The sequence below is a fragment of the Momordica charantia genome (genome assembly GCF_013281855.1).
Source record: "Momordica charantia cultivar OHB3-1 chromosome 4 unlocalized genomic scaffold, Mcharantia_2.0 BLBB01000004.1, whole genome shotgun sequence".
NCBI classification, from domain to species: Eukaryota; Viridiplantae; Streptophyta; class Magnoliopsida; order Cucurbitales; family Cucurbitaceae; genus Momordica; species Momordica charantia.
The window spans coordinates 19919133-19946337 of NW_028275162.1; the positions used below are offsets into that span (position 1 = coordinate 19919133).

The following is a 27205-nucleotide window of genomic DNA, read 5'->3' on the forward strand; positions in this document are numbered from 1 at the left end:
CCAAATTAAAAAAATTATGATGTCCTCTATGACTGCAAAGATTCAGAAAAATTTAACGAGAAATCGAAGTTGGATATAGAGTAGACTTCAATATGAGAAGCCAAATGAAAATGCAATGAAATGGCATAAAATTTAAACTTTGTTTGATAACCAACGATTTCATTTATAAAAGCTATGCTTACAATAATTTTCACTTGTCTCAAAAACATATTTGAATTTTTTGCCCAATTTGAAAAATAAAAACAAGGTAAAACTACCATTTCTAGTTTTTGGCTTAAATTTTGATAAAATGATTCTAAGAAACAATAACAGAAAAAGGTCGTGAAAACAACTTGTGAGAAGGAACCTAGTTTTAATCATAAAAGAGAATCTCAACTTCCCCACCTATTTTAAAGACTATCCAGAAATTACTCGAAACTATCATATATTCAAGGTCCAATATTGAATAATTCTACAGAATATATTTATCCGGGATAGAAAGAGTGCAACTATGAGGATAAAAGAAAAAAGAATGACATGCACGATAGAGAATCAAAGGCCACTTGTTACTTGTTCGTGATTGGGAGCTAAATTAATAAACCTCCAACGTCCAATATTGAATTATTTCACAGGTTATCTTTTAAGAAGTTATCAACAATGAAGATAAGAGGAAAGAGAATGAATCCGAGGGATCAATAGGCCACCGGTGGCGATCGAGAGTTAAAGCAATTAACCATAGACAGATATCAAGTTCGAAAAGTTCTACACATCCTTACCCATGTGCCATGACTAAAAAGAGCAAGTAACTAGATTCCCTCCGACGAGTAAATTCAATACCATAACGTAACGCGACTCGACCACATTAATCCAATCTCATTGCCGTCCCACTTGATGAGCAGTGTAATAAAATTGCTGCACTATGAACAGAATATTCAACTCTACATAGACAGTATCAGAAGCTAAGATTACATTATGTTAATTCATTTCCAATTCGGCACAAACGGGTGGTTTCTAACTGGTTAAATTTTGCTGGCAACTATATAGTAACATTTTCACCTATCAACAACATTTCAAATGTACAGCTACTTCTGCAAAATGTAATGCAGCACAATAAATAATAATACAGGACAACACCCATTCATTACCTGCACATGGCGAAGAAACCTGAGACAGCAGAGACGCTTCATTCTGGTGAACATCCCACCATATTCTGGCTAATTTACAGCTCCTCCTCGAGCATAGTTTTTACCGTGCAGCTCAAGGAGGAGATTTTACCTCCCTTCTAAGTAACTCCTGAGGATGTGAGATAGATCGCATTGGATTTGAGGTAAAAACTTAGAAAGTAAAGTAGTAATACTCAACTCTGTTTCGACAGAATCGAACCTGCTTTGTTGCATCGATTGACAGGAGCTGCCTTTCTCTCTTCTCGCGTTGGCATTCTCCACACCAGCTGGAGAAATCTTTCTGGTATTTCTTCAACTCTCTGAACACAGAACTACAACAAAATTGGCCAAACAAAGTGAGGAAAAAAGGAATTCAAACCGAGCAGGATAGTCATCTGTAGTGTACATAATAAGGCTACTTTTGCCATGGCATATGTACTTCCAGTTCATGTTTGGAAGTAAGTAGTAACATAAAATGTTTTAGAGTACATTATAAGGCTATATTTTTAAGAGAATGTAACTGAACAACGACATGATTTGCCAAAGTACTTTTACTAAAAAAGAAACAATAAAAAATTCACTTTGTCTAGTGTATAAGCTAATTCTTGATCCTAAGCAGTCTTGTGCTTGATAACAACCAAACGCTGGATGGCGTGTACAAGTGCAATGCAATAGCAATACCCAAGATTATATATCACACTGGGCTTACTGATTATTGTTTTCTATCAATCAAGGGACAGGACCATGTTTTTTGAAAAAATATCACATCCATTTTCTTTTACTTGGACAATACAGAAATCATTAAGAAATCAAAGTACTGGTGTAAATATACCTTCTGCACCACAAAAGTAAGTTGACCCGACGCCCAGCTGTTGTGGCTCTAGCACCATGCCGATGACGACCACGATGAAGAACCGCATGCCCAGGAACATGGAAATAATCGAAGATTTCCTAAGAAAGAGACCATTTTGGTAAATTTCACCCCTGTGGAGCACTAAAAAGGAGTGCCGAAAATCTGAGTACTAATTGATCTTGTAATGCATACACCTTGCGTTCTCAGGAAAAAATAGAAATGCTCTTGCTTACATGTACCCATACTTAAACATCTTACTTTTCAATAATAATATTCTAGTTACTTACTTTTAAGAAAATATTAATTAGCCCAATGGCCCATAGTATTGGTATTGCGTTAATGATTCATTTTAATGAGCTCTTATCTATTCCTTTGGAGACTAAAGAGCAACTACCCATATCAGAATCTCAAATAAGCGCTTGAAAGGTATAGGCCAAGGCCAACCACAAAGGAAATAACAGAAATACAAAACAAAGGTGTAAGGAGAATTTGTCTTTAAGATTAAAATACCTCGGACTGGGTCTCCGTATTAACATGTTTGTCACATCGAATGCCACGAAAGAAAAGTTCACCACCAGAAAACTGTTTACCCAAGCAAACATTCAATGTGACTTCCGAGTCATCCACATGGAAACCTACATTAAAATCATTTTAAGGAAAGTCGATTAACAGCTTCGATGAAAACAGATGCATCTAAAACCTCAAGAAGAAGATAAATAAGAAAGCACAGAACAAGAAACCAGATGTCATAAATTCACACTTTGAGTAACTACAGGAAAGGTGTTTATAAATTTAGATACAAATAAGGAAACTATACCGGACATAAATGAAATTTCAGCAGAAACAGAGCACCCAGAAAGAACAGATTATGGTTTGGTCCTTTTAACGTTTTATTTCATGCTATTCTTACTGGATTTCCATTTTGAATAATCAATGTCTTTACCAAGAGAAAATTTTTATACTACGGGAGTACCATATTCCCTTCCATTTATTGCTTGCCATATCAGCCGTGTATTAAAAATGATGTGGGGTACATTTCCTTTATTTATTGTGTAAATGGGGAGAGTATAGTACTCTCGTAGTACTAGAAATTTTCCCCTTTACCAGAAAGAAAAATGTCAGCAAACTAAAACGAATGCCCTTATAAAGTTAGGTTAAATTATAATACTCGTCAAAGAGTTCCAATTTCATCTCTATAATTTATTAATGTTTAATTCCAATAGCCTTTGCCGTTACTTGTTGAAAAAAAGTGTTGACCAAATCACTGTCACATAAGTCCACATTAGCACTACACTAATGCCACATTAATTTTCCATTATATTTCACACCACATGTTAACAGTAAAAACTTTTGGGATAAATTTATTAAACTATAGTAACGAAATTAAAACTTTTAGAAGTATCCATGGAGGCTTTCTCCCGAGTGAGGTCGTGAGGAAGGTAGAAGCTATCCATCTATGGACTAAAATTTGATACCTATAACTTGGAGCATACTTGGAAATTCACGTGTATCATACATGCAAGTTAAAAAAACTCATGGGTTCATGGTCATTTTATATGTAATTTCGTGATTTTTCAAAATTATATAAAACGTGAACAAGAAGCAAGGGATCGGTGGGTGGAGAAAAAGTTACTGAGAGCTATCATGTTCCACATCTTTATCAATTTCGTATTCAACAAAGGCATTAATAAGAAAAGGACTGATAGGTGGGAAAGCAAGAAAATGAAGTAGTTACTATTAAAACCTACCAAGTTCCACATCTCTATCAATTCCATATTCAACTACGAAACCATGATGAGAGTCCAGTGTGGCTCCTCCAACTTCTGGAAAGAAAACTACATAATACAAAAACCTAACATGAGGAATTAAATAGCTCTTGCATTCTATATCGAAACAACTTTCAAGGAGCAATCAACTAAAAATGTATTACCTTTTGATATAGGACGTATAAAATCATCCATCAACTTATCAAGCATGGTCTCTAGACCAAAATCATCAAGAACAGCGCCATATTTGTTCATAGTGTTTGGTCGCATGATTCTGAATTTTGTCTCGTGAACCCATCTTTCAAAGCTTTCCACCTAAACAATAAAAAAATAACAGATACAGCACTATTACACAAACCAAATCTCAGAGACGTCAAAAATGCTAATAAAGTTTCAATTATGGTACCTCAGATAATAGCTTCTCACAAAATTGTGGTTGAAGCATTTCAAATTTATAAATTCCTGGAGAAGGCTCAGACATGATGCGTCTAAAGCTCTCCTCCGAATTCTCATTGATAGCTTTGAGAAATGAGGGGACAAAAAAGTTCGCAGCATGCATGCTGTAAAGCTCCCTGTGTAATGGCTGCAAAGAGTAGAAAGAAAGGCCGGGAATATAGTATGGAAGCACTGTAAGTAACCATTTGTAGGATCAACAGAGTGTAAACTAAGATATATTACTCAAGATTGAGATCTCTTCTAACTTAGATGAATTATATAACTAAAAAATGTGTAAAGAAAGTACATAAGATTTCAGAGAGATAATTGATAGTTTTTTAACTAAGAACAACATAAGTCATAACCTTCTAAGACTCTTGACTATTTTTGCAATGTACTCCCAAACCCAGTAGCATTAGGACGAACCATATAAAGTGGTCCTTGAAAATACTCCCAAAATTCCAATTTATAAGGTAAACTTTATGTCATTAGAGTTACTCGGGGAGTTGAGCATACTAACTAAATTAATGTCAATCTTAAGTTTATAGATTTGAAGAATAGAAAAAAGGACCCCATACACTCTCACCCCAATATAAGCATGAGATGACTTACTAAAATACATACAGCTAAGACTTTCACATACCTGATAGTTTGATATAATCTTTTGACGGTATTCTCTATGCCTCTGAACCTGATAATTCAAATACATGAAATTTTGGATAAGATAACAACATTTCAGATAAGAAAACTAGCATTTTGTGCACTGCGACAAGCAAATTATTGGAACATCAGGACTTCCATTGGTTAATGAAATAATGAAACAATTAAATTGATTTTAACCTAAAAATTTTAATTTACATTTTTCAGAATTAGCTACAATCTGAAGTCCAAATAATTCTAGCCCATCACATTGCATATTGCAAAAGCAGGTAAACAAGTTCAGGAAGACAATATAAACTAGTATTCACGTCTTTAAACCGTGAAACTCAACTCACATCACGTAATATGACAAGCACAATATTCTATCTACAATCTACATTGCTTTCAAGCTTACATGCTTTTCTCTGCACCATCGTGGAAGGTATATACTCCTTTAGAAGCTAATGCCTAAAGGTTTAATGGGACATGCCTGGTAACGTGTAATCACAGGGAAAGAGATAGGGTAGATAGGCCAATTTTAAGAGAGAGTTAATTATTCATAGGACTTCACTGAACTACTCTTAGATATCCATCAGCTTCAAGAAACCTGTTGGAACTGGATATAACAACGTAAAGAATGATAATCCATCTCACTGGAACAACACCCGATCATTCAGCTGTTTCCAATGCCAATCTTTAAGCGCAAAAGCTCCTTCAAGTATGGTGCAAGCCTCAAAGCAAGGTGCAACAATGAATAAGGCACATAATATATTAAAAAGTTCTCAAATTAGATATCTAAACAAGGTAACCCTTTTAAGCATATAGTTAACTATAAAATTTCTCACGCATAAGCAATGTTTCCAAGACTCAACATAATTTAAGAAAACACGTTTCTGGCTTGCCAAAAGATGAGAGATGCAATGAGTACAACAAGAAAAAATGTGTCATTCCGTAACTGAGGTAAATAACATTTACAACATGACATGATTAATTTAGTTATTTTTAAAGAACAATTTCATAGATTGTATGAAATTAAAAAACAATAAAAATAAAAATTGAGGAAAGCCAAGTCCCAAGTCAAGGAAGTTACAAGAAGGTTCGTCAATTGGGGAAAAGAGAGTTGAAACTAAACTATGAGTTAAAATGGGATAAAATTTACACCATGAGAGAGAGAGAAAATGACATGGTCCATTGTTTATCATGATACAAAACTAATAGAGTTCATCGTGATACTTATCAAGAGAAAATAATAAAAATGGGATAGCCCTTTTTTTTTTAAATGTAACACATAATTTCATTGATGGTATGAACTTCCAAAAGATGGGGCAAATCATGATCTAAGGGAGTTACAAAAAATTTCTCCAATTGGTTAATAGAGAATAATAGTTATAGTAGTGAAAAAGGAGAGTGCATTTACACCAACAACCAAAAAAACCTATAGCATCAGAACACCCACTGTTTGTTTTTGTGTTTCCTTTTTCATCATGCGGTCTGTTTATTAAAAGAAGAAGAAAGGAAGAAATGCATACCCTTGATAAATACCTCTTATTTCCCATTCCATACTTCCAAAGGAAAATATTAATAAAATTTTTAGTATCTTTAAAAATTATTCATAAATCCTATTCTTTGGTTTCTAGAAGAAGAAAAAAAGATGTTTCGTATGAAGATATTTTTGGTAAGTGTTAAATTTTATTTCATGCTTTTTACTATAAAAGTTGTAACCAAAAAATATTGGTTTAAAACTTCCTGTAAAACATTGGAAACCCAAGCTTTTTCTAACTGAGAAACCATACTCTGTTCTCAAATATTAGTAGGGGTGTTTCACTAAAATATCAAGAAATTCCTTCACCAAGTTCTCAAGCTGTTTCTTTTTCAGTATTTCTAAACCTCTGATTTGGAACCATTAGCTTGAAAGAAATGAGAGAATTCGCTTCTACTTTTAGCAATGAATCTCCTGCTACTGTTCATCTAACTAGAGCTCCCTTGTAAGCTCCATAAGGGGTTTTTTATTCTTGGGAGGAATTCTTATCTTTCTTCATTCTTTACATATTTTCTCCATTTTTGTCTAAATGACATTTAATCCATTGTTCTATAAATACTTCCAAGAAACGTGGACGTAACAAAATACAGGAAAACAGATATAGGAATAGACATTGACTTCCCAAACTGAATGCAGAGCCTCCAAAATTCAAAGCCTAAAATTCATAATAATTCCTCATGACCAACAGAAAGAATTCCCGACAAATAATAAGGTACGAACATTTACACCTCCTTGCTTTCATCATACTTGCTTCAAACTCAATATCATCAACTTACTACCATCACAGAAAAATTGCCAAGTACGATCCTCATTTTACTTGACATCTTAACCTAGATGTCTAATTAGCCATTCTATCGTAAATTTTACTCTTTTCCTATATAAGACAAATCGTAAATTTTACCAACGTGCGGTTCTAGCTTCCATCAGACGAATGAAAAATCTAAACATTCAAAAAACTATGTCCCCGCGTCTTGATCCACCATAGCGTAATAAGAAAATAAAAATCTTAAATCCTATCCTGCAAACAACGTCCGACTAACAACTCAAAAGATCATGCGGCATTTGCTAATCATTGGATATCAGCCAACAAAACAATGTCTAGAAAACCCTATCTTCTCTACCTTCTCCATTCACCAGCCAACCAAGCAAATGCAAACAATGATTGAAATTCATCACAGATACGAAAATAAACAATTCAAAACGCTTACTCGGTTGCGTTCGCCCTCAGGAGCATATCGGAGTAAAATGTCCCTCATATACTGAAGCTTAAGGTCGCGCGCCACATTGAGCATGGTCGGAGGCAAGTGCCTTTCCAGCATGCTGAAGAGTAGCGGGCTGAATTCCAATTGCAGGTCCTCGTAGGTATCCGGCTTGTGATCCTCCTTGGGTTGGAGACGAAGCCTGTTGGTGGTGAAGGACTGCACGCCAGGCGAGACGACGCCATTTCCATTGCCAGTCCCATGGGCTTGGGGCTGCTTTCGTCGTTCCAGCGAAGCTTCCAGAGACATGGCTTCGCATCTGTGGAGGTCGAAATGCGTGTGAAAGAAGAATTACAGAAGCATGTTGCTGAGTGTGAGAACTGAGCAGTAGAATTGGAAATTAGGGTTATGAAGAGGAAGAAGACGAAGATGGTGAAGGTTGCAGGCTAGGGTTTGGGTTAGGGCTCTGTTTCGTTAGTTGTGGACCTGTTCCATGTGGGACCCTCCAGATTACGTGGACGTCTAAACTTGGGAAATATTCCAGTGCTACGCTACTATCAAAATTTTTCCACACTACCTCCTTGCCCAAAATAAAAAGCAACTTTTAACAATAAATTTTTCCTAAGTTTTGTGAATACTACTGTCTATTTAATGTATAAATTTTAAAAAGTTTCAATTTTTTTCTAGGATACGCGACTTTAATTCAATGGTAATTGATATCCGTCTCTAACCACGAAATCATGAGTTCGAATTATCGTCTTCATACTAAAAAAACTCATTACTCAAATGTTGGGGTTTCTTCGTCTCTGAGTACTTAGAATGTCCTTTTAACCTAAGAGTACTTAGGAATTTTAGTAATTTTGGTAGTTAGTTGAATCTTTTTTTATTTATTTGGCTGAATATTTGTAATAGTTTGTCAAACTTGGGATGGCATATGTTATTGATTCTTTTCTATCCACATTTTTTTTATTTTGCATTCTAAATATATTGCGACTCGAGATCCTCTATTTTTTAGTGTATGTTTAGCATATATTGTATGGAGTGGTAGGATTGCATAGCCGGTTCCTCGCATAATATTTACTTTTGGGATAGAGAGCTGGAGTGTATATATCATATTTCATATTAGTAGAGATGGTTTGTCTAGATGTTGAGTTTTGAGGATTGCCTATACAGCTACTTTCTTATATTTGGAGGGAACGTATTTCAAGATCATGGTGATGCTTATTATCCTACTGTTATAGGGGAATAAGCGATATCCAATTAGGCGACAGGAGATTAGAAGAAAGTTAAGAGATGGGCACGAATAATGAAAGAGGGCTAGCACCCAGCGACTCGAGCCGGCCCTCATGGTCGACGCCGAGACCTCCTCGGCACCGAGCAGTTCTCAGCCCTCGGCCAAGAACCCTATGGTTCATCCCTATCGTTTTGCATTCCGACCTGTCTCGCCTCAACTCTCAATTCGACCTTAATCCCACAATGAAACGAATAGGTCCGAATATCTAGATTTCCTAGATTTATGAGAATTCGCCTTCTATAAATAAGAGGGTTAACCAAATCGTAGAGGTATGCTCACAACACCCTACTCTTTATACTCAACTACTCTGATTATAACTTAAGCATCGGAGCCTGTGTGGGTAGAGCTACACCGATCTTAGTACTATTTTGTTTTGCATGTCTCATCGATCCCTTTTATTTTAGAAGATTGGTGCGAATTTTGCAAGATCTTAGAAGGCCAAATTTATGCATCAACACCTATCATTTAATTTTACATATTGCTCGAAGTGATGTATATTTTAGTGCTACAGGGTGAAATATTGTTTATTATAATTATGAATCATCTATAAGGTTTATTTGAGATTTATTTTAATAAAAGAGTTTTATTTTATTTATCTCGTTCGGGTTGTGAGTCGCGTGTTGTTGTTTTCTTTTATTTTGTCAGCTTTTATTTTTTGAGGGTGTTTTCAGTCTCTTTTTTTTTCTTGTCCTTGTGCTACGAGGTCCCTCTCTTTCATGGCAATATTTATAACTCTTTAAAAAAAATGATTTGACAACTAATCCAAACATAACTGAGTAGATAAGACATCTATTATCATTCAAAAAGATTGATGGCTTAATCTCATACCTCACGACCATTACTTATATGCGAGTAACCCAAATTTTGTTTGTACAATATAGCAACAACATGTATGTGCGAAGTGGAAAGTTTGGCCTAATCAAGTATCTAAAAGAAATTGTAATTATCCATATTTTTTACAAAAACACTCAACTTTTCTCTGAAAAATATTTCACCCAATCAACAATCTAATCCAGCAAGCAAGGCCAGCCATTTCGTTTTCTGTTTTTTATTTTTTGTTTTTAATTTTTAAAAAACAGGTTGTTTGATTTTTATACCCGATTTTCTTTCTCATATTTATTCCTAAAAAATTTATTTCTCACTCTAAAATTTTTTCTGGTTAAATTTCTCTCTACAAAATTTATTTCTCTCTCTAAAATTTTTATATTTTTATATTTATATTTTTCTATCCAAAATTTTAATCTTTATGTATTTTTATTTATTTTTTTTCTAACGGATCAATTTCATTTCTATCTCTAAAAATTTAATTTTTTTTCGAACTTTTTTCTTTACAATTTTGTATTTTATAACTTTTATTTAACTTTATAATATATTTTTTCTTCTAAAAATTATATATTTTAATCTTTTTCATTGTAACTTTTATTTATCTATATATTTATTTATTTTCTCTAAAAATTATATTTTAAATATTTTTTTTGTCTCTAAATTTCTATCCAATATAATTTTTTCTCTTTCTTTCTAATTTCCTTTTTTTCCTTTGACATATATTTTTCTCTGATTTTACTTTTTTTTCTCTAAAATTTTTCTCTTTTTGTCTTTTAACTTTTCTTTCACTATTTTTTTTCTAAATCTTTTTATTTATCTCTCTAAAATTTATTTGTCTAGATCACTCTAAACTAGTATTTTCATATCTCTACATTAGGAATGACAAAAATTTCGAATATTTATTATTGTCTATCTCTCTAAAATTTTCATATTTATGTATTTTTTTCGTTTGTTCTAACCGAGATCACTCTCATTTCCCTTTTAAAACTTTAATATTTTTTAAAATTATTCTCTCTAATTAATATTTCTTATAACTTTTCTTTCTGCTCATAATCTATTTTTCTAAAAAAATTATATATTATTTTCTCGTTCAATATTCTTTCATTACACCTTTTATTCATTTATTTTCTTTAAAAAGTATATTTCGAATCTTGTTTCTATCTCTAAATTTTGTTCTCACCATAATTTTTCGTTTTCTTTCGACTTTATATTTTTATTATTTAATATATGTTTCCTTTTTTTTGTTTTTAAATTTATCCTTTTTTTTTCTAAAATTTTCTCTTTTTGTCTTTATCTTTTATTTCACTATTTTTTTAGTCCCCGCTCGAATAATAGTAGGTGCATGTCCGAACCCCACCCCCACTTCCATTTTTTAAATAATTAATATATATTTTATCAACATATTTAATAATGAATAAAATATTGAATAATTTTTTAAACTAATTATTTACCCTAGTAAATAAAATTTCTAAAAATAATTAATATATATTTATTACACTTTTTATCTTTTAAATTATAAAAACAATTAAAACTAATTACAAAACCGAGATATATATTTGTGAATATCCCGTCTCCAAATAAGGATTATTTATTATGGATCTATATTCTGAACCCACAAACGAAGTAGGGATGGTAGACTAAAAATTTTAACGAGCACGAGAATAGGGGAGTGCATCTTTATTCTCGCCTCACACCATTGTCAGTCTACCCTACATAAAATTTTTCTCTAATATATATTTCAAATTTTCTAATGTTTAAAAAACAAAAACGGAGTCCAGAGATGTTTGGTTTTCTATTTTTTTTTAAAAAAAACAAAAAACAATTATTATGTGATTTTTATTTTTAAGAAGTAGAAAATAAAAAAACCAAAAACCAAAAACAAAAATGGGGTGACTTCAAAATTCTGGTAACATTCTTCCCTTCTCTTGATTCACGATCCTTGTTGCTGAATTAATCCCCCATGTGTCGGGACCTGAACCGTGGTGGTGCTCTTCTACAGCTTCTTCAATTACATAGATAACAACTCATCCACTTCTGGAATTGATAAAGGAAACCTTTCCAAGCCCGAACAAAATCGAAAGAACTGATTGCTTTCTACGATAACAAAAGGATAAAGGGATCCTTGATCCTACAATTTTAAAACACTAATCTCTTAAAGGATTTTATCAATTTACATATATAAATACTCAAAAACCATTATATACCATAGGTATATAACTCAACTAGTTCATACATTTAAAAAAAAAACTATTGCTCAAAAAGCGAAGTATATGGATGGATCTTGTATTTCAAACCATTTATGAATTGGGTATAATAAATATAATGACAAACCAACCTAATTAATATTCTTGTTTCTTTCTATTAATATTCGTATCATGTGAAAAAAGAGAAGAAAAAAAGCAATAATTTGGTAATGTTGAAATCATCGACAGGGACCGTTGGCCGCACATCACTGGCGCCGCCCCTGGCGGACTTCCCAAGAGACAACCTCTCAATTTTCCCCACATTTAAAAAACCCATCTTTCGTCAACCGCGCGCACTGCGCATCCACCCACCAACTCCGAATCCCAACCCTTTTTCCCCATTAAAATCACCAACCATTCGATTCCTCTTTCTGTTATCGAAGCCATGGCCTCCCTGAGCTTCGCTAAGTTGAACGCCTCCTCCTCGCAGTGGATCTCCCAGCAATCCTTCACCCAGAGGCGCGGATCCTCTTCCGCACGCCGTGTTTCTCTCCCGATCCGTGCCGGGGCTTACTCCGACGAGCTTGTTCAGACTGCGGTGAGTTTTAATTTGGGTTTTCGATCGTTGTTGGTTTGCGGCGATTTGGAGGGCATGTTTCGAAACCCGTGTGGGTGCTGTTGTTTGTGTTGGGATCTGATCTCTGTTTTCATATCCGTTGGATTTTTTAGTCGATCGTGATGTTTTATGTTGAATGTTTGCGATTCTTGTGTTTTCTGTCCTTATCAGTGTTTTAATTTGTTTTTACCATGACTTTGACCTAAATCTTGATTTGTTTTTCTTTCCTTGAAATTTGCACGTTTCTGCGATGTCTTTGAATCGGGTGGTTCATGTTTTTCCCCTTCGTCTAGTCAATCGAAATCTGTAAATTTATCCCGTCTGAGAGACCGGTTTTATTTTGTTTTGTTTAATGCTTGGAATTGGGTTGTATTTTTCACTAGTGGTAAGTTTGACCATCATGTTTCGGCTTTCTAAATGGCAGTAATCTTGCCTCGCTGTATTCTTTGGTAAACAACCCGTCTTCTTGATCTTACAATGGATAGATTCTATTTAAGAAGGAACAGACAAGAAAGAAATAGATACAGATTTTGAGGGAGTTAGCCATGGAATTTTTTCCCCTTCTTTTTCTAGGAAAATGTGAATATACTAGTTTATTTTTTGAAATCCAAACAAATAAGTAACAGTCGAGAAGAAACTGACTATTTTCTTTATTAGAACTTATTCTATGCTCAAAATCACCAATTGTGACGATGGAGGAAATCGCAGGAGCACCTTCATCTCTTGTAATGTGACTCCATTTTAACTAGGTTGGTTTTCCTTGTATTAAGTCAGTGTTCGTTCTACTCTTTGATTTGCAGAAATCAGTTGCATCTTCTGGACGTGGTATTCTTGCCATTGATGAATCTAATGCAACATGTGGGAAGAGGTTAGCATCCATTGGCTTGGATAACACCGAAACCAACAGACAAGCTTACAGACAGCTTTTGCTGACCACACCTGGCTTGGGCGAGTACATTTCTGGTGCTATTCTTTTTGAGGAGACACTTTACCAGTCAACCACAGATGGGAAGAAATTTGTCGATTGCTTGCGAGAGGCAAAGATTGTGCCTGGTATTAAAGTTGATAAGGTAAATTATGCTTTTACCTTTGAATACACAAAGAACATCTTGTTTTTCGATGTATGTTACCAAAGTTTATGAATATGAAGTTTCATTTATCTTCGTATCATGTGGGTTTCAGGGTTTGGTTCCTCTGCCAGGATCCAACAATGAATCCTGGTGTCAAGGCCTAGATGGACTGGCTTCAAGATCTGCTGAATATTATAAGCAAGGTGCTCGTTTTGCTAAGTGGTAAGTTAGTCATGTTTCTGGTAGACCCGAGTTATGAGTTAAAATGTGAAGTTTACTGATCTGCTTGACAGTTGTTTTTGAAAGAACCAAGACCCTATTGTTTCACAGACATTTAATTGCTTCATTGATACTTGAATCTCTGTATAGACTCATGGTAAATTTATTGCTAAAGCAAATTATGCACAATCATATTAAATGTACAGGCGGACAGTTGTTAGCATTCCTTGTGGTCCCTCTGCTCTGGCTGTTAAGGAAGCTGCTTGGGGCCTTGCACGTTACGCTGCAATTTCTCAGGTATGTCTCAATGCACTTCATACCAACACTTTATCTATTAGCAAATCGTGGGTCAGTTTATAAGTTTGAATTTGGGTATTTCTCTATCTGGTTGGAAATAATATTATGGAATCAAATATTTGAAGAGAGAATTCATTATTAAAATACTTCCTTTATTTTTCTTATTTATTACAGATTTCATGAATTCACTTCGTTTGCAGGATAATGGCCTAGTACCTATTGTAGAACCTGAGATCCTTCTTGATGGGGACCATTCCATTGACAGGACACTTGAAGTGGCTGAAAAGGTCTGGTCAGAAGTATTCTTCTATTTGGCCAAAAACAATGTTCTGTTCGAAGGAATCCTTCTAAAGCCTAGCATGGTAACACCTGGGGCCGAACACAAGGAGAAGGCCTCTCCTGAAACTATTGCTAAATACACTCTAACAATGCTTAGGAGAAGAGTTCCTCCTGCAGTTCCTGGAATCATGGTATGAATAACTAAACCAGTTTTCTACTGTTTGATGGCATACAGAATTTCTTTATTAGGCACCGTGATGTAAGGTGCTCATCAAGACTATATTATCTCGTAGAATTTGAAGGGATATAGGACCAGTTTACATAGAATGCCTATTTTCATATGATAAATCAAAATAGGATCAATGGAACATTTTTTAGTGAAATAGCGAAGGATATTCTATTAGCAAAGAAAAAGGAGGTTGAGGGGATTCGTTTATGTTGTTCCAGTCAATCAGAAGGCGCGGAAATTCTATAGGATGTCTTTTTCATCCTCAAGTGTCACTCTTGGTGGCTGGTGCCAAAAGTTATAGGATTGTGCAGTTGTCTTACAGTATTAGTGGAAACATGAGTCAGCTGCTTTAGACAACCCGTGCTTAACAAGATTATCATTATCTCTTCAGAACAAGTGGAGATTTAAAAATTATAATAGGTTTCAGCATATAGATGAAAACTGTGAATGCAAAAGTCTTCTGCTGATAGGCTTTTTTAGGTGGGATTATAGTCTTGATATAATTATGATGAGCTTCTTTGGCTTTTTGCAAAGTTCTTTACACTTGGGTTGGGACTTCTGTTCACCAAACTCTTTTTAATTGCTAATATAGAACAATGAAAAATCTTCTGTTATGTCTGCAGTTTTTGTCTGGAGGACAGTCTGAGATGGAAGCGACATTGAACCTGAACGCCATGAACCAAAGCCCCAACCCGTGGCATGTTTCCTTCTCCTACGCCCGTGCACTGCAGAACAGCGTGCTCAAGACATGGCAAGGAAACCCGAAAAACATCGAGGATGCACAGAAAGCGCTTTTGGTGCGTGCGAAGGCAAACTCCCTCGCGCAGCTCGGGAAGTACACTGCCGAGGGCGAAAGCGACGAGGCCAAGAAAGGAATGTTTGCGAAGGGATATACTTACTGAGCCCCGGTAAATTGCTATCGCTTTCGAATGTGTGCTTTTCTTTCTCCTTCTTCCTTGAAGAAGAACAAGACTTTTTTCGTTTCTCAATAGATAAGGCCTTTCCCTTCCTTGATAGAAAGCTTTTATAATAAGACCTGTGAGAAGCAAACTCACTGAGAGAGTAAGAAAATTGTATCCTACCATCTTTTTCTAAGTTGAGATATTTAGTATTTTGTTAGTATTTAGTATTTTTGAGATTTTGGCCTCTTATATGCAATGTGCCTCTCATCCTTCCGGTAAAGTGAGTCCACTTTGTTGGCAATAATTATATTTGGCAAAAGCATTTTAATTAATTATGCTTTTAAGTTTTATTTGGAATGCTTCATTTTGAGTGAATAAAATACCATGCTATATTTAAATATGTGCAATTAGGTCTATTTATATTAGGAATTCCTACGCTCCGGCTCAAGCTAGTTTAAAGATGTCTTCCATCGCCAACTTGTCAATTTAGTTTTAGAAATGCTTCTTTGGAGTTCCTTTAGTTTGTACATGAATAATTTCTCCAGCATTGGAAGATAAGAAACACATATTACTGCTGCATCAATTCTCTCCTTAGTGCTTCCCAACCTCGATATATTTTGTTCTATCACGTAGAGACCCAGAATCTTATTGCCACAATAAATTGTGTCAAATGAGAAAACTTCAAATTTTCGAGTATCGTTTTACATGAGCTAAAAATCTAAACTCCAGTTCAATGCTACTCTTGTTTGTGTTGTCAATGTAACCAAATTTCCTCCCTTAAAAGCATCAGTATAGACTTTTAGTGATTTTATTTATGTAAAAGAGGGCACAGATGAGAGTGATTTTATCACGGCCAGAATTATTTTCAGTAATGTCAAAATCACTGCTATTTTAAAATGTCATGATTGGTAATAATTCTAAAGTGTCCAAAATCGCTTTAATGATTCTCGATCAATCACATAAGAGGTCATTCTCAAATGATTTTTAGTCCAAAAAAAAACTAATAATAGAAAATTGGTTTTTGAAAGAGTTATTATTTTAAATTTTAAATTTATCTTTTTATTTCACCTCATTTTCACCATTTTTTTTCATTTATAATTTTTTTGGTCACTCTCTGACTTATTCGTTCAATTTTGTTTATTCTCTCTAAATTTTTTTCTCTAAAATTGTTGTAATCTCTCTTTAAAATTTTTAGTTCTTATATCTTTTTAAATTTTTTTTCTCTATCTAAAAATTGTCTCACTTTCTAAAATTTCTCGGTATAAGATTTTTGTTCCTCTCTAATTTCTCTCTAACATTTTTCTCAAAAAACTTAAAATATTAATCATTCAAATCACTTTTAATTATATAAAAATCAGTTAAAAAAAGTGTATAACCAAACGTTAAAATAATTATATAAAAATAACTTTTACAAAATCAACTATCAATTATCATTATTATTAGTATTACTTCTTTTTTTTTCCTAAAATCACTATTTATAGAATTATTTTCAAACAGGTTGAGAATACCTTTCTCAATCCACAAGACGATATCGGTTTTCACTTGTCAACTATATTAAAACATGTCCTGTACACGATAAGCAATTTCGGCTGCATATTATGAAACGGAGCTTCCATATTGGTTTGATCTTTTACTTGTTTACTGATTTTGAATAGCATTTGTTCAAGTTGATTATGTTATTTGATTTAACCTTCCTAATGTTTGGATATGGATTTATTGTTACTAATGGATTTTTTTTTAAATCAAAATTTATTTGGCATTAAAGGGAATTAGTGCCAGATTTTTATTCTTCAATTAATTGACAATGGAAGTGAATTGCCTTGCAATTCGATTCTGAATATTCGCCAGATTTTAGATCAAGTGTATTAAAGCGAAAGAAAACAAAAAAGAAAAAGAAGGAAAAAAAGTTGTGGGATTTCGTCTTCATTTCCTCGAGTTATTTCCTTTTCTTTTAAAATATTACATCTTCAATATTCAAAGTAGATATCCTTTAAATTTAATCTATGGTAAAAAAATTTATGACATCTTTTTTTAGTTTAACCAATTGTTAGGAGAGAATTCGAATCTCTAATATTTGGACAAGAATATATATTTTAACAAGTTGTCATGTCCCGATAAATTATTTTAATTTGGATTGAGCCTAAACGAATTTAGTATTGGTTAAAAGAATCTCTCTTACTTGAAAGGTACAATAACATATGTATTTCTATCTATTTTAATTCAATTTTATTTAATAATTTGTTTCTAAAAATTATAATTTCTTTGAAGTCTTTGTAAAAATTGATACTGGGTTATTAATCTTAAATACACGTTTTAAAGATAAACACGAAGGACCTCTAACATTTTTACTATTTTTTTAAGCAAAAGTTTGAACAAATGATGCAATTAATTCGAGTTTGTAAGGTGAGTGCAAACAAAGTCTCACATTGACTAGGGAAAGGAGTGATCATGGATAACAAGTGGTATCAAAGTCATAGTCTAAACCTAACTGTGTCGGTGGATCATTGAGTGCCGAACAAATAAATGGTGAGTTTCAAAAGATTTAGTCATGGTGTAATTCGTAGTTGTGCTTAACAAATGGTACTCGAGGTACCATTGTACTTAACAAATAGTATCGGAGTCATGGTCTAAAACCTAGCTGTGTCGGTGAATCCTCGAGTGTCGAACAACGAAGTTGTGAGTCTTGGAGGTGTAGTTATGGTGTGATCCGTAGTTGTGTTCTATCAGGTTGTGTTGCACTCTTGAGCCTTGGATAAGAGCAAGCTCTCGTTCTGGTCTTCAAGAATAGACGGATGAGTGACTACTTGAGGGGAGATTTGGTAGTACTTTGTTCTAGGGAAAGATTGTTGGATTTGTAAGGTAAATGCAAACAAAGTTTTACATTGGCTAGTGAAGGGAGTGATCGTGGGTATTTAAGAGAAGACAATTAACTCAATTGGTATGACGCCTTTTGGGTAAAACCAAAAGCAAAACCATGAGGGCTATGCCCAAAGCGGACAATATCATATAATTGTGGAGATATACTTGGGGGTATCCATTGTCTTTAACACAAATCAACTCGACCTAAATATTTCGTAATTTAGTTGAGTTGAATTGGATTGATCCATAAGTCCCTCTCCTCTACTAAACTCACAGGATACCTCCATAGAGTTTCCAAAATCTAAATCGTTACATAATACAAATCAACACTTAATTTTTATCAGATTTTTCACTGTAGGGATTAAATTATTGTTACAAAATTAAAATGAAAGGACTAAATCATTGCAAACTAAAGTCCATGAAATAAATCATTACTTAAAAAAAAAAGTACACAACCAAATTGTTTTTAAAGTTTTCCTAAAAAAAAGTGTCTTTTAAGCTAACTTTTGCATTCCTAACTCTTTGTTAAGGTGTGGTGGTAAAAGAATTTGATGGCTCTCAATCAATTTAAGTCAAAATTTTGAAGTTTTGGTGTTAAAAAAATTTGAAACATAAAAAAAAAAAATTAATTCAACTCAAAATGAATGTTCAAGTTAAGGTGTTAAAAAAATTTGATGGCTCAAAAAATTTAACGAATTTGACTCAAAATGTTTAAAGTCTTCCCTTCAACTTCTTCCAAACAAAATACATAGTATGGTTGGGTGTTAGATTAAATGATCACATAACTAGCAATTTTAGGAGAAAAAAAAAGCACCTGTTTAAAAAAATAATCAAACTATTTAAAAAAATAATTAAAACTATTTTTAAAAAATAATATAACTTATATCAAACATGAGTTGAAAAAAATTAATTATAGTATGTTTGGGATCATTTTTGTGATTGATATTTTTTATTACTTTTTGAAACAACATATTAATTAAAAAGTCCCCTCTAAATTCTATAAATAATTTTCAAAAAAAAATTTTGAAATGTCATGAAAATTTTAAGAAGCATTTGTTTTAGTTTTAAGAAATATTAAAAAATAAAATCCAAACATTCTGTTAGTCAAAAATGTTTCACGTTCAAATTCTTTTGATTTATTGTTCCAAATTTTTAAAATCAGTGGGCCAAATGATATTAGAAAGCATTGGACCAAATTTCAAACTGTCTCAAATATTCAATGTTATCGTTGAAGCTACGTTTCTATTTTAAAAGATTAGTTAATATATTTAATTTTATTCCATGAAGATAAATATTATATATATTGTTTGAAGGTTACGTGGGGCAAACATATGACTACTACGTGGCAAGATATGACCGATCCACTAAGATTGCCTACCATTGAACTATTGAGCTCATCCATGGTCGAGCTTTTGAGCTCATCCAAGCTCACTCATGGCTGAGCTACTAAGCTCATTTACTGTTGAGCTTCTAAGCTCACTCATGGTCGAACTCCTAAACTTCTAAGTTCACCCATTATCGAGCTATTAAACTCATCTATCATCGAGCTCTTAAGTTAATTCATGGTGGAGTTACTAAACTCATCCATATGAAAGGATGAACAGTCGACCTATAGCCCGACTGTTCGTAAGTGTCCAATCACCTTGTCGTAACGGTCATAACAAACGTGTCCCTTCACTCCGCCTATACTAACTTGAACACGATTTGCTTTGCTCTGAGAATGATTTGCTTGAACTATGCCTATACTAACTTGAGCATCATAATATTTGCTTTCTTTTTGCAGTATCGAGCCGCCACGTGACCGACCTTAGTAGTCCAGGCGCATTGGACCAAATTTCAAACTGTCTCCAATATTCAATGTTATCATTGAAGCCTACTTTTTTATTTTAAAAAATTATTTAATATATTTTATTTTACCACATGAAGATAAATATTATATTTATTGTTTGAAGGTTATATTTTGTTATTCAATGTTATCATTGAAGCTACTTTTTTATTTTAAAATTTTAATTAATATATTTAATTTTATTACATGAAGATAAATATTATATTAATTGTTTGAAGGTTATATTTTTTTGTCCAATAATAATGGGACACAACTTCTCATTGATACAAAAATAGGTAGATTTCTTTTCTAAGAAATCATATAAAATAAGGTGAAATTATATATTTGTCCGTTGTATTAATAATTTCATTTTACTCTCTATATTTTGGTTATACCGATACTCACTTCTACTAGAAAAACAATATTAATTTTTGGCAAGAAGTTCATTAACTTCTTTTAACTATGATACTCGTACTACTATTGGGTTAACAAATACTTTTTGGTCTTCACATCCTCATTGGTGTTACAATTTATTCCAAATTATAATTTAGTCCATATACTTTCAAATTTATAACGATTTATTTTTTTAAGTTTAGTATGTAATAATTTTTTTTTATAGTTTAAAATTTGTGACAGTTTAGTTCATGCTAGGTAAATTCTTATTGAGGTTCAATATGTAGATAAATTGTTTAGGGACTAAATATAATATTTAACCTAAAAACAAATCTATAGAAATATCATTAGCTTATTAAAACTACAATTTTGCTAGAAATGAATTATAGAATAAATACTAAAGTTAACTTTTAAGTTCATATTTATTTACTCTATATGATTTAATGGCCCACTGAACATTCAAAGTTACGTCAGTTTAGTCTTTCTACTTAAAAAAATTAGTATTAGGTTTTTATACTTTCAAAAGTACGATGTGGAAGAAATATTTTTTGGATAATATTAACCCTTACTTTATTTGTAATATCTAAATTATCATTCTCTTCAATTTATGTTGCTCTCCCATCCATTCCTCCTCTTTTTTAGTTGGGATTCTCTCATATTCTTTTCTCATTCATCTCTCCCTATTTAATTATAATTTTCTTTCTCTCAGTCAAATAAAATTATATATATCAAAGTTAACAAAATATATATATATATATATATATTATTAAGAAGTAAAATATCAGAATATTCGTGTTTTTAAATTGAGATATTAAAATTTTCCTAATATTTAACCAGACAAATTATGAATATTGAAAAAAATGGTTAGGAACAAAACTTAAATGCACCACGAAATGGATTAAATGAATGAAACATGAAAGGTGAAGAATATCAAAAGTTTTGCCTTTATTTATATAAATTAATTTTAAAATTAAATTTTTTACATTTAATTAGGTTCAATGGTGGAATATGAAAAGTGTTAGAATCTGAAATGTTTTTGTAACTTTTCTACTCCCTACAACTATAAAAGTTGTTCTCTTCCTCCTCATTTTCACACTAATTTGTTCTTTTTTTTATACATATTTTTTTCTCTTTAATTTATCGTGGTTTCTAGATTTAGTGATAGAATACTAACATTTTCAATATTATTTTTTATGTTATAGAGCTGTATTGTTTAGCAATTGTTGATCATTGTGTGTATCTTGCAGGCATTTGTCAATTTGACCTCACACATCGGTAAAAAGTAAATATATTTTATGAAAATATAGGATAATCACATCGATTTTGTTCTTCAATATTACTATTTTTAAGTTCGGACTATTTTGTAGTTAATTTTAATATCATTATTTTTTATTTTTAATATTGAAAGTTTTTTTTAGGGAACAAGATATTGAGTAATTAATTATCTATATCAATTCAACCAAGCAATTTGCCCATAATTTTGCTGATATAGATAAAAATAAGACAATATGTATCATTTGTTATTTAATTTTAAATATTTTGATATATTTTTAAGATTTCACATTTAATTTAAAGCATACGATACAATAGGAAAAGTTTTGTTTTCTAACTTACATAAATTAATTCAATAATTATAAGTTATAACAATTAATTATATTTAATTTTTTAATATCAACAATTTTGGAATTCCTAGTTTTTCTTTTTGTCACAATTCATTCATTTTTTTCTTTTCTTTTTCTTTTCTTGACATTATGTCACTCTTTCATTTGCTATAACTAAAAAAGATCATTTCTTACAACATTTTGGGGTAGGATCGAAAATATATATTCCATAATTAATTTGGTTGTAATTTTTGTTATAAAAATTCTTCTAGGGTTAGAATCCTTCAATTTTATTATTACAAAAAGTTTAACTATTAATTAATAGGTTTCCACTAATTTTAATATATAAGCAAATAAATTGAAGATATCGCATGCGGTTCACATGTTAAAAAGACTAGTTAATTCAAAAGTTTGGTGCTCATATGACACCTTGAATTTATTACTTAAAGGATTAGTTGTAAATTTCTTTTTTTTTCCCTAGCAAATACAACAAAATAAAACAAATGCGAGAGAACAAGGATTTGAACCTCCAACTTCAAAGGAATGAGTTATATATGCATTTATAGCTGAACTATATTCATCTTGGTATTATGTTGTGGATTAATTTTAGGCAGATAGATTCAAAATTTAGTAGTGTAAGTATTAAACTTATCGAGTTAACCATTAAAACGTATATTAAACTCATATATAATACAAATTTTGGAAACTTATTATAATGTTTTAATTGATTAAGACTAATTAAATAGAACCTCAAATTTTAGAGATCTATTAAAATTTCTTCCTAAAGTACATTGACTTGCAATTTAAAAGTTTATGGGCCAAATTTATAATTTAACTATATATATATCACATTTTTTTTCCTTTTAAGAAGAATATAACACCATTAAAAAAATGAAATGCCCTAGAATGTGAAGACTCGACATAAGAATTAGAGATATTTTTGGATGTCCAAAAGGGTCATTTGACAATCAATTTTTTGTTATTTGTGTGTGCGTGTTTTTTGTTTTTGGGTAAATATTTTGTCCATTAAAGAAAGTGAAAAGATAGTGAGAGAAATTAAATTGACCAGATCACGTTGTAGTCAAAATTAGGACTTTTATTTTTCATTTATTTATTTTTAATATTCCCTCTTACGAGCTAGGATCCCCAATTGATCAAACCTCAACATGGGTTTTCAATATTGCTGTCGGAATAAGAATATATTATTAAGGTTTTTTTTTTAATTTATTTTTCGAGAGAGAATATTATTAAGGTTAGGTAGGCAATGTTTGAATATATGATTATATAACAAAAACAGGCTGGAATAGGACAATGTTTGGATATATAATTATATCAACTCCGTGTCTTGCCGGGATTTATTAAAACTCTAACTTCACTTGTTGAGTGATTTTTCACTAGTCACGTGTTGACATGTCGAATGTCCATCACTAATGAATCAACATCAGGATTCATACATGAAAGGAATAGTAGCTCGAACCTGTATGAAGGTCTAGCCGAACTACTAGAGATGGTCATGACTCATGTTCCATGTCGAGCCGACCTAAGTCTCACACTTCAGTCGCCTGATTTATCAGTTGAGTCGTTCAACACGTACTTTTGCAGGCTTAGAAGTACCTGTAGAAAATCGTGTTGGAGGCTTGTCGGAAGTCCTATCGAAAGCTCCACCTATAAATAGAGACCTCTCGCCTCATTCTAAGCTATGCGAAACTATATTCTCTCTCAAATATAGACCGATCAACTATTGACTTAAGTGTCGGAGTGCATACTCTATATTACAGGTCCTCCACTTGCATTACTTAAGCTCGCTCAAGAGAGTCAGCTTGTTCGTTGTCGATCTTCGTGAACTTAGTCAAAATTTTATCAAACAAAACATACATATAATAGTGTCATTTGAGATTATATTATACATATGTCTTTTTTCCCTAAAAAATTAAATTTTGTTTTATTCTCCCCACACTAGCCTTGATATAACTTTTCTAACTTTATCATTTGAGTAATTTTGACTAACATTACACTAATATAACTTGAAATATCTAAGTTTTGTTCTCTCTTTCTTTGAAACAAAAGATAGCTTATTCAATAATCTCAATCGTTGCTATATTTTTACACTTAGTTCTATTTCATTCCTTTGTTTTTTACAACTTCAATTTTATCTTGTGCGTTTTAATACAAATTCTAGTAATATTTGATATTAATGGGTAATGTGGAGCATAACAGAAAAAAAAAATTGGCATTATATGGGGTTGATATTGTTAAGATATTAAAAAAGTGATTTTCAAAAAGCACATCAAATAACATCTTAATTATAAATATTAGTTAAAAGAAAATTCTATTATATTTAATGGACATTTATTAGATCACACCTCAAGGGTTCATGAGCATTTATGGTAGTTATTTTATGTTCAGTTTTATATTTTTGTAAAAACAAAAAAACTAGTTTATTAATAATTTTTTAATTTTGGAATCCACCTTTTAACAATCCTATATATATATATATATAAAGTTATTTTTGAAAAAGCTATTTTGGTTGATTTTCTTTAAATAATTTTGACTCAGGCTCTAAAAATTAGATAATAATAAAACAAAGAATTTATTAGTAAACCACCTTTTTTTATTAGTATAATATGTGTAGGTAGGAGATCGAACTCACAATCTATTGGTTGGAGATATATGCAAATTACCGAAGCTAATGCTCGCTTTTGGCAATAAACCACTTTGTTCTTTAGAAATAGAAAATTAAAATTTGAATAGAAAACACGAGAGGTTACTAATATCTTAAATGTTGAGCTATTCTCACGTTTAGAACATATTTAGAATTTTATGTCAGAAATGAAACTTTTATCGGATTTGATTCAATTTATTATTTGCAATTACTAAACAACTTTAAAAGTTTCTCTAGAACCAAAAAATTTGGGCTAATCATAAACGGTCACGTCATTGTCTATTTTATTTAGGGATCAATTATATATCAACCCTAAATTAAAATTAAAGATAATTTGACAATTAAAATATATAATTGGGTCATATGAGTATTGGGCTTGGAATCGATTTGGTTCACAAACTTGGCCCAAAACCCAATTTACAGGAGATAAATATTTAAATTTAAATAAATCCATTTAAAGAATTGGGCTTGGCCCAAAATTATCTAAGCCCAATGGCCCACCAAAGCCTATGGAAACCTCTATAAATAACTCTTCGAAGATTTGAAGATTCGAAGACCAACTTGAACATATAACTTCGATCCAAATTCAAGAACATATATCTTCACATCAAGTTCGAGAGAAAGAATCAGAGGACAAGGATTAGAGATTGAATCCACTATACAACACATGTAAAAAATATAAAAGTTCAACTCCACGAAAAATAATTTCTCCGAGTTTCATTTAAAAAAAATTATACATTTCCACATATATTCAATATATATATCAAATTATATATCAAATTTAAAGAAGAAATAAAAACAAAATTAATAAATATTATCTGCCTATTAAATAATCAAATACTTTGTTAACGTTTCTATAAATTCAAACTAATAAAAAATGGGTTCATAAATTAAATGGTATAAGAGACAAAAGTCATATTTTACTTTGAATAAAAATGTCCTTATATATATATTTTTAGTGAATGAAAAAATCAACAAAAAAAAATACGTAACAAAAATTAAAAATATATATTTTCCTTAAAAAAGTGGGGTTTGACCCACTCAAGAATAGGTGTCAATTACCATAGCTAAGATGTTCATTCATTAACAAAAGAGCTCAAACTTAATGATGTTGTTTATAAAAAAATGTGACGAGGTATGACCTGGTCAAGATTGGACTCGGAAGTTCATTGACTTGGTATGCTACAGAATGGCCTGCACAAGAGGGCAAACTCTCCGACACTCAAATAAGTAAAACAACTCGAACTTAATAATAAGTTCGAGGTAAAATTCGATACCTGGTGTAATGGTGTCCTCTATTTATAGGTTTGAGATCCGACAAACCTTCCGACCAGTGGTTATTCATGTCGGGGGACAGATCGGACATGTCAGACTCGGTATGTCGATCTTGGAGCAAATTGAACCTTTAACAAATGTAAGAAGGAGGAAAAATGACTAAGTGACCCACCTCGAAAGGTTTGAGGTGGACATGTCCGAAACTACTGCTTACGTGAGCAATTCTCTGTCCTCCACGTGACACAACGATTTCCTCCCGAAACAGATATAATAGAGATATAGTTTAATTTGGGGCCCTTCGTCTTCATCTCCTTATCATATATATTTCTTGATTATCTTTTCCCGATTCAAATTTAAAAACTTATAACATTATTCATTATTTCTTTTAGTAACAAGACTTCACACCATATGTTATTATTTATTTTGTCACATAATCCTTTTTTAAATAGTGAATCTTTGTTTTTTCTAGTATCAATTATTAATACACAAGTTTGTTATTTAAAAACAAAAAGCTTCAGTGTGTATTACGGGGATAATTAATATAAATCCCACCTTTAAAAAAACATAATTCTTGTCTTCAAATTATATACACTGATCCGGCATCTTTGACCAATTTAAATTATTATAAACCATCTGATTAGTAACATGAAGGCTACATTTCATTATTATTTAATTTAATCGCACACTCATCCCTCTCTTAAAAGTAGTGAATATTTTTCGTGCTACATATACGATAAGGTATCTAATCTTTAAAGTAATTCTTAATTTAAGTCATCAGAGTAGGAGGTAGAATTACAAGAATGGAAAGAGACGTTACTCACTTGGAGGTGATAGCTATTTACAAGGACTTGCATGCGATTCGACAAGAACACCTCTGACCAATTCACCTAGAATATAATCCGACCCCTCAAAGCGATTTATCTCCTTCATGGACAGTGTCAAGATCAAACCGAAATTATTTGGCTTCTAAAAGAAATTTGACAGATAATAGAAGATACGAAAATAGTATCAAAAAGACATATCAATCTAGAGCCAAATAAGGTGGCCCATGGTGTAGCCAAAAGAGCAATAGAAAATGATTTGAGTCGAGAGTGGAGATGTC

General features: G+C 32.0%; 2 protein-coding genes across 2 annotated transcripts; one reads left to right on the top strand and one right to left on the bottom strand.

Moving 5' to 3' along the window:
• Positions 1 to 899: 899 nt before the first annotated feature.
• LOC111020059 (2-oxoglutarate and iron-dependent oxygenase domain-containing protein CP2) lies at positions 900 to 8036 on the bottom strand. Its single transcript, XM_022296620.2, has 9 exons — positions 7584 to 8036; positions 4840 to 4887; positions 4168 to 4344; positions 3926 to 4076; positions 3744 to 3830; positions 2506 to 2630; positions 1975 to 2093; positions 1363 to 1474; positions 900 to 1272 (listed from the first exon to the last, which is right to left on the bottom strand). Exons 1-9 carry the CDS (start codon positions 7881 to 7883, stop codon positions 1237 to 1239), a joined length of 1155 nt encoding a protein of 384 aa, XP_022152312.1. The 5' UTR covers positions 7884 to 8036; the 3' UTR covers positions 900 to 1236.
• Positions 8037 to 12180: 4144 nt separating this feature from the next.
• Positions 12181 to 15838, top strand: LOC111020058 (fructose-bisphosphate aldolase 3, chloroplastic). Its single transcript, XM_022296619.2, has 6 exons — positions 12181 to 12474; positions 13293 to 13562; positions 13675 to 13784; positions 13988 to 14078; positions 14279 to 14548; positions 15210 to 15838. The coding sequence occupies exons 1-6, from the start codon at positions 12322 to 12324 to the stop codon at positions 15486 to 15488; spliced, it is 1173 nt and encodes a 390-aa protein (XP_022152311.1). The 5' UTR covers positions 12181 to 12321; the 3' UTR covers positions 15489 to 15838.
• Positions 15839 to 27205: the final 11367 nt, after the last annotated feature.

Bases quoted from the DNA above. Each gene is read 5' to 3' on its own strand.
- LOC111020059 (XM_022296620.2), bottom strand. From the start codon at position 7,883: ATGTCTCTGGAAGCTTCGCTGGAACGACGAAAGCAGCCCCAAGCCCAT. The intron at 4,888-7,583 runs GTAAGCGTTTTG...TTGAATTATCAG, and splicing joins CTGAGGGCGAACGCAACCGA to GTTCAGAGGCATAGAGAATA. The intron at 1,273-1,362 runs GTTCGATTCTGT...TCACATCCTCAG, and splicing joins CAATCGATGCAACAAAGCAG to GAGTTACTTAGAAGGGAGGT.
- LOC111020058 (XM_022296619.2), top strand. From the start codon at position 12,322: ATGGCCTCCCTGAGCTTCGCTAAGTTGAACGCCTCCTCCTCGCAGTGG. The intron at 12,475-13,292 runs GTGAGTTTTAAT...TTTGATTTGCAG, and splicing joins ACGAGCTTGTTCAGACTGCG to AAATCAGTTGCATCTTCTGG. The intron at 14,079-14,278 runs GTATGTCTCAAT...CTTCGTTTGCAG, and splicing joins GTTACGCTGCAATTTCTCAG to GATAATGGCCTAGTACCTAT.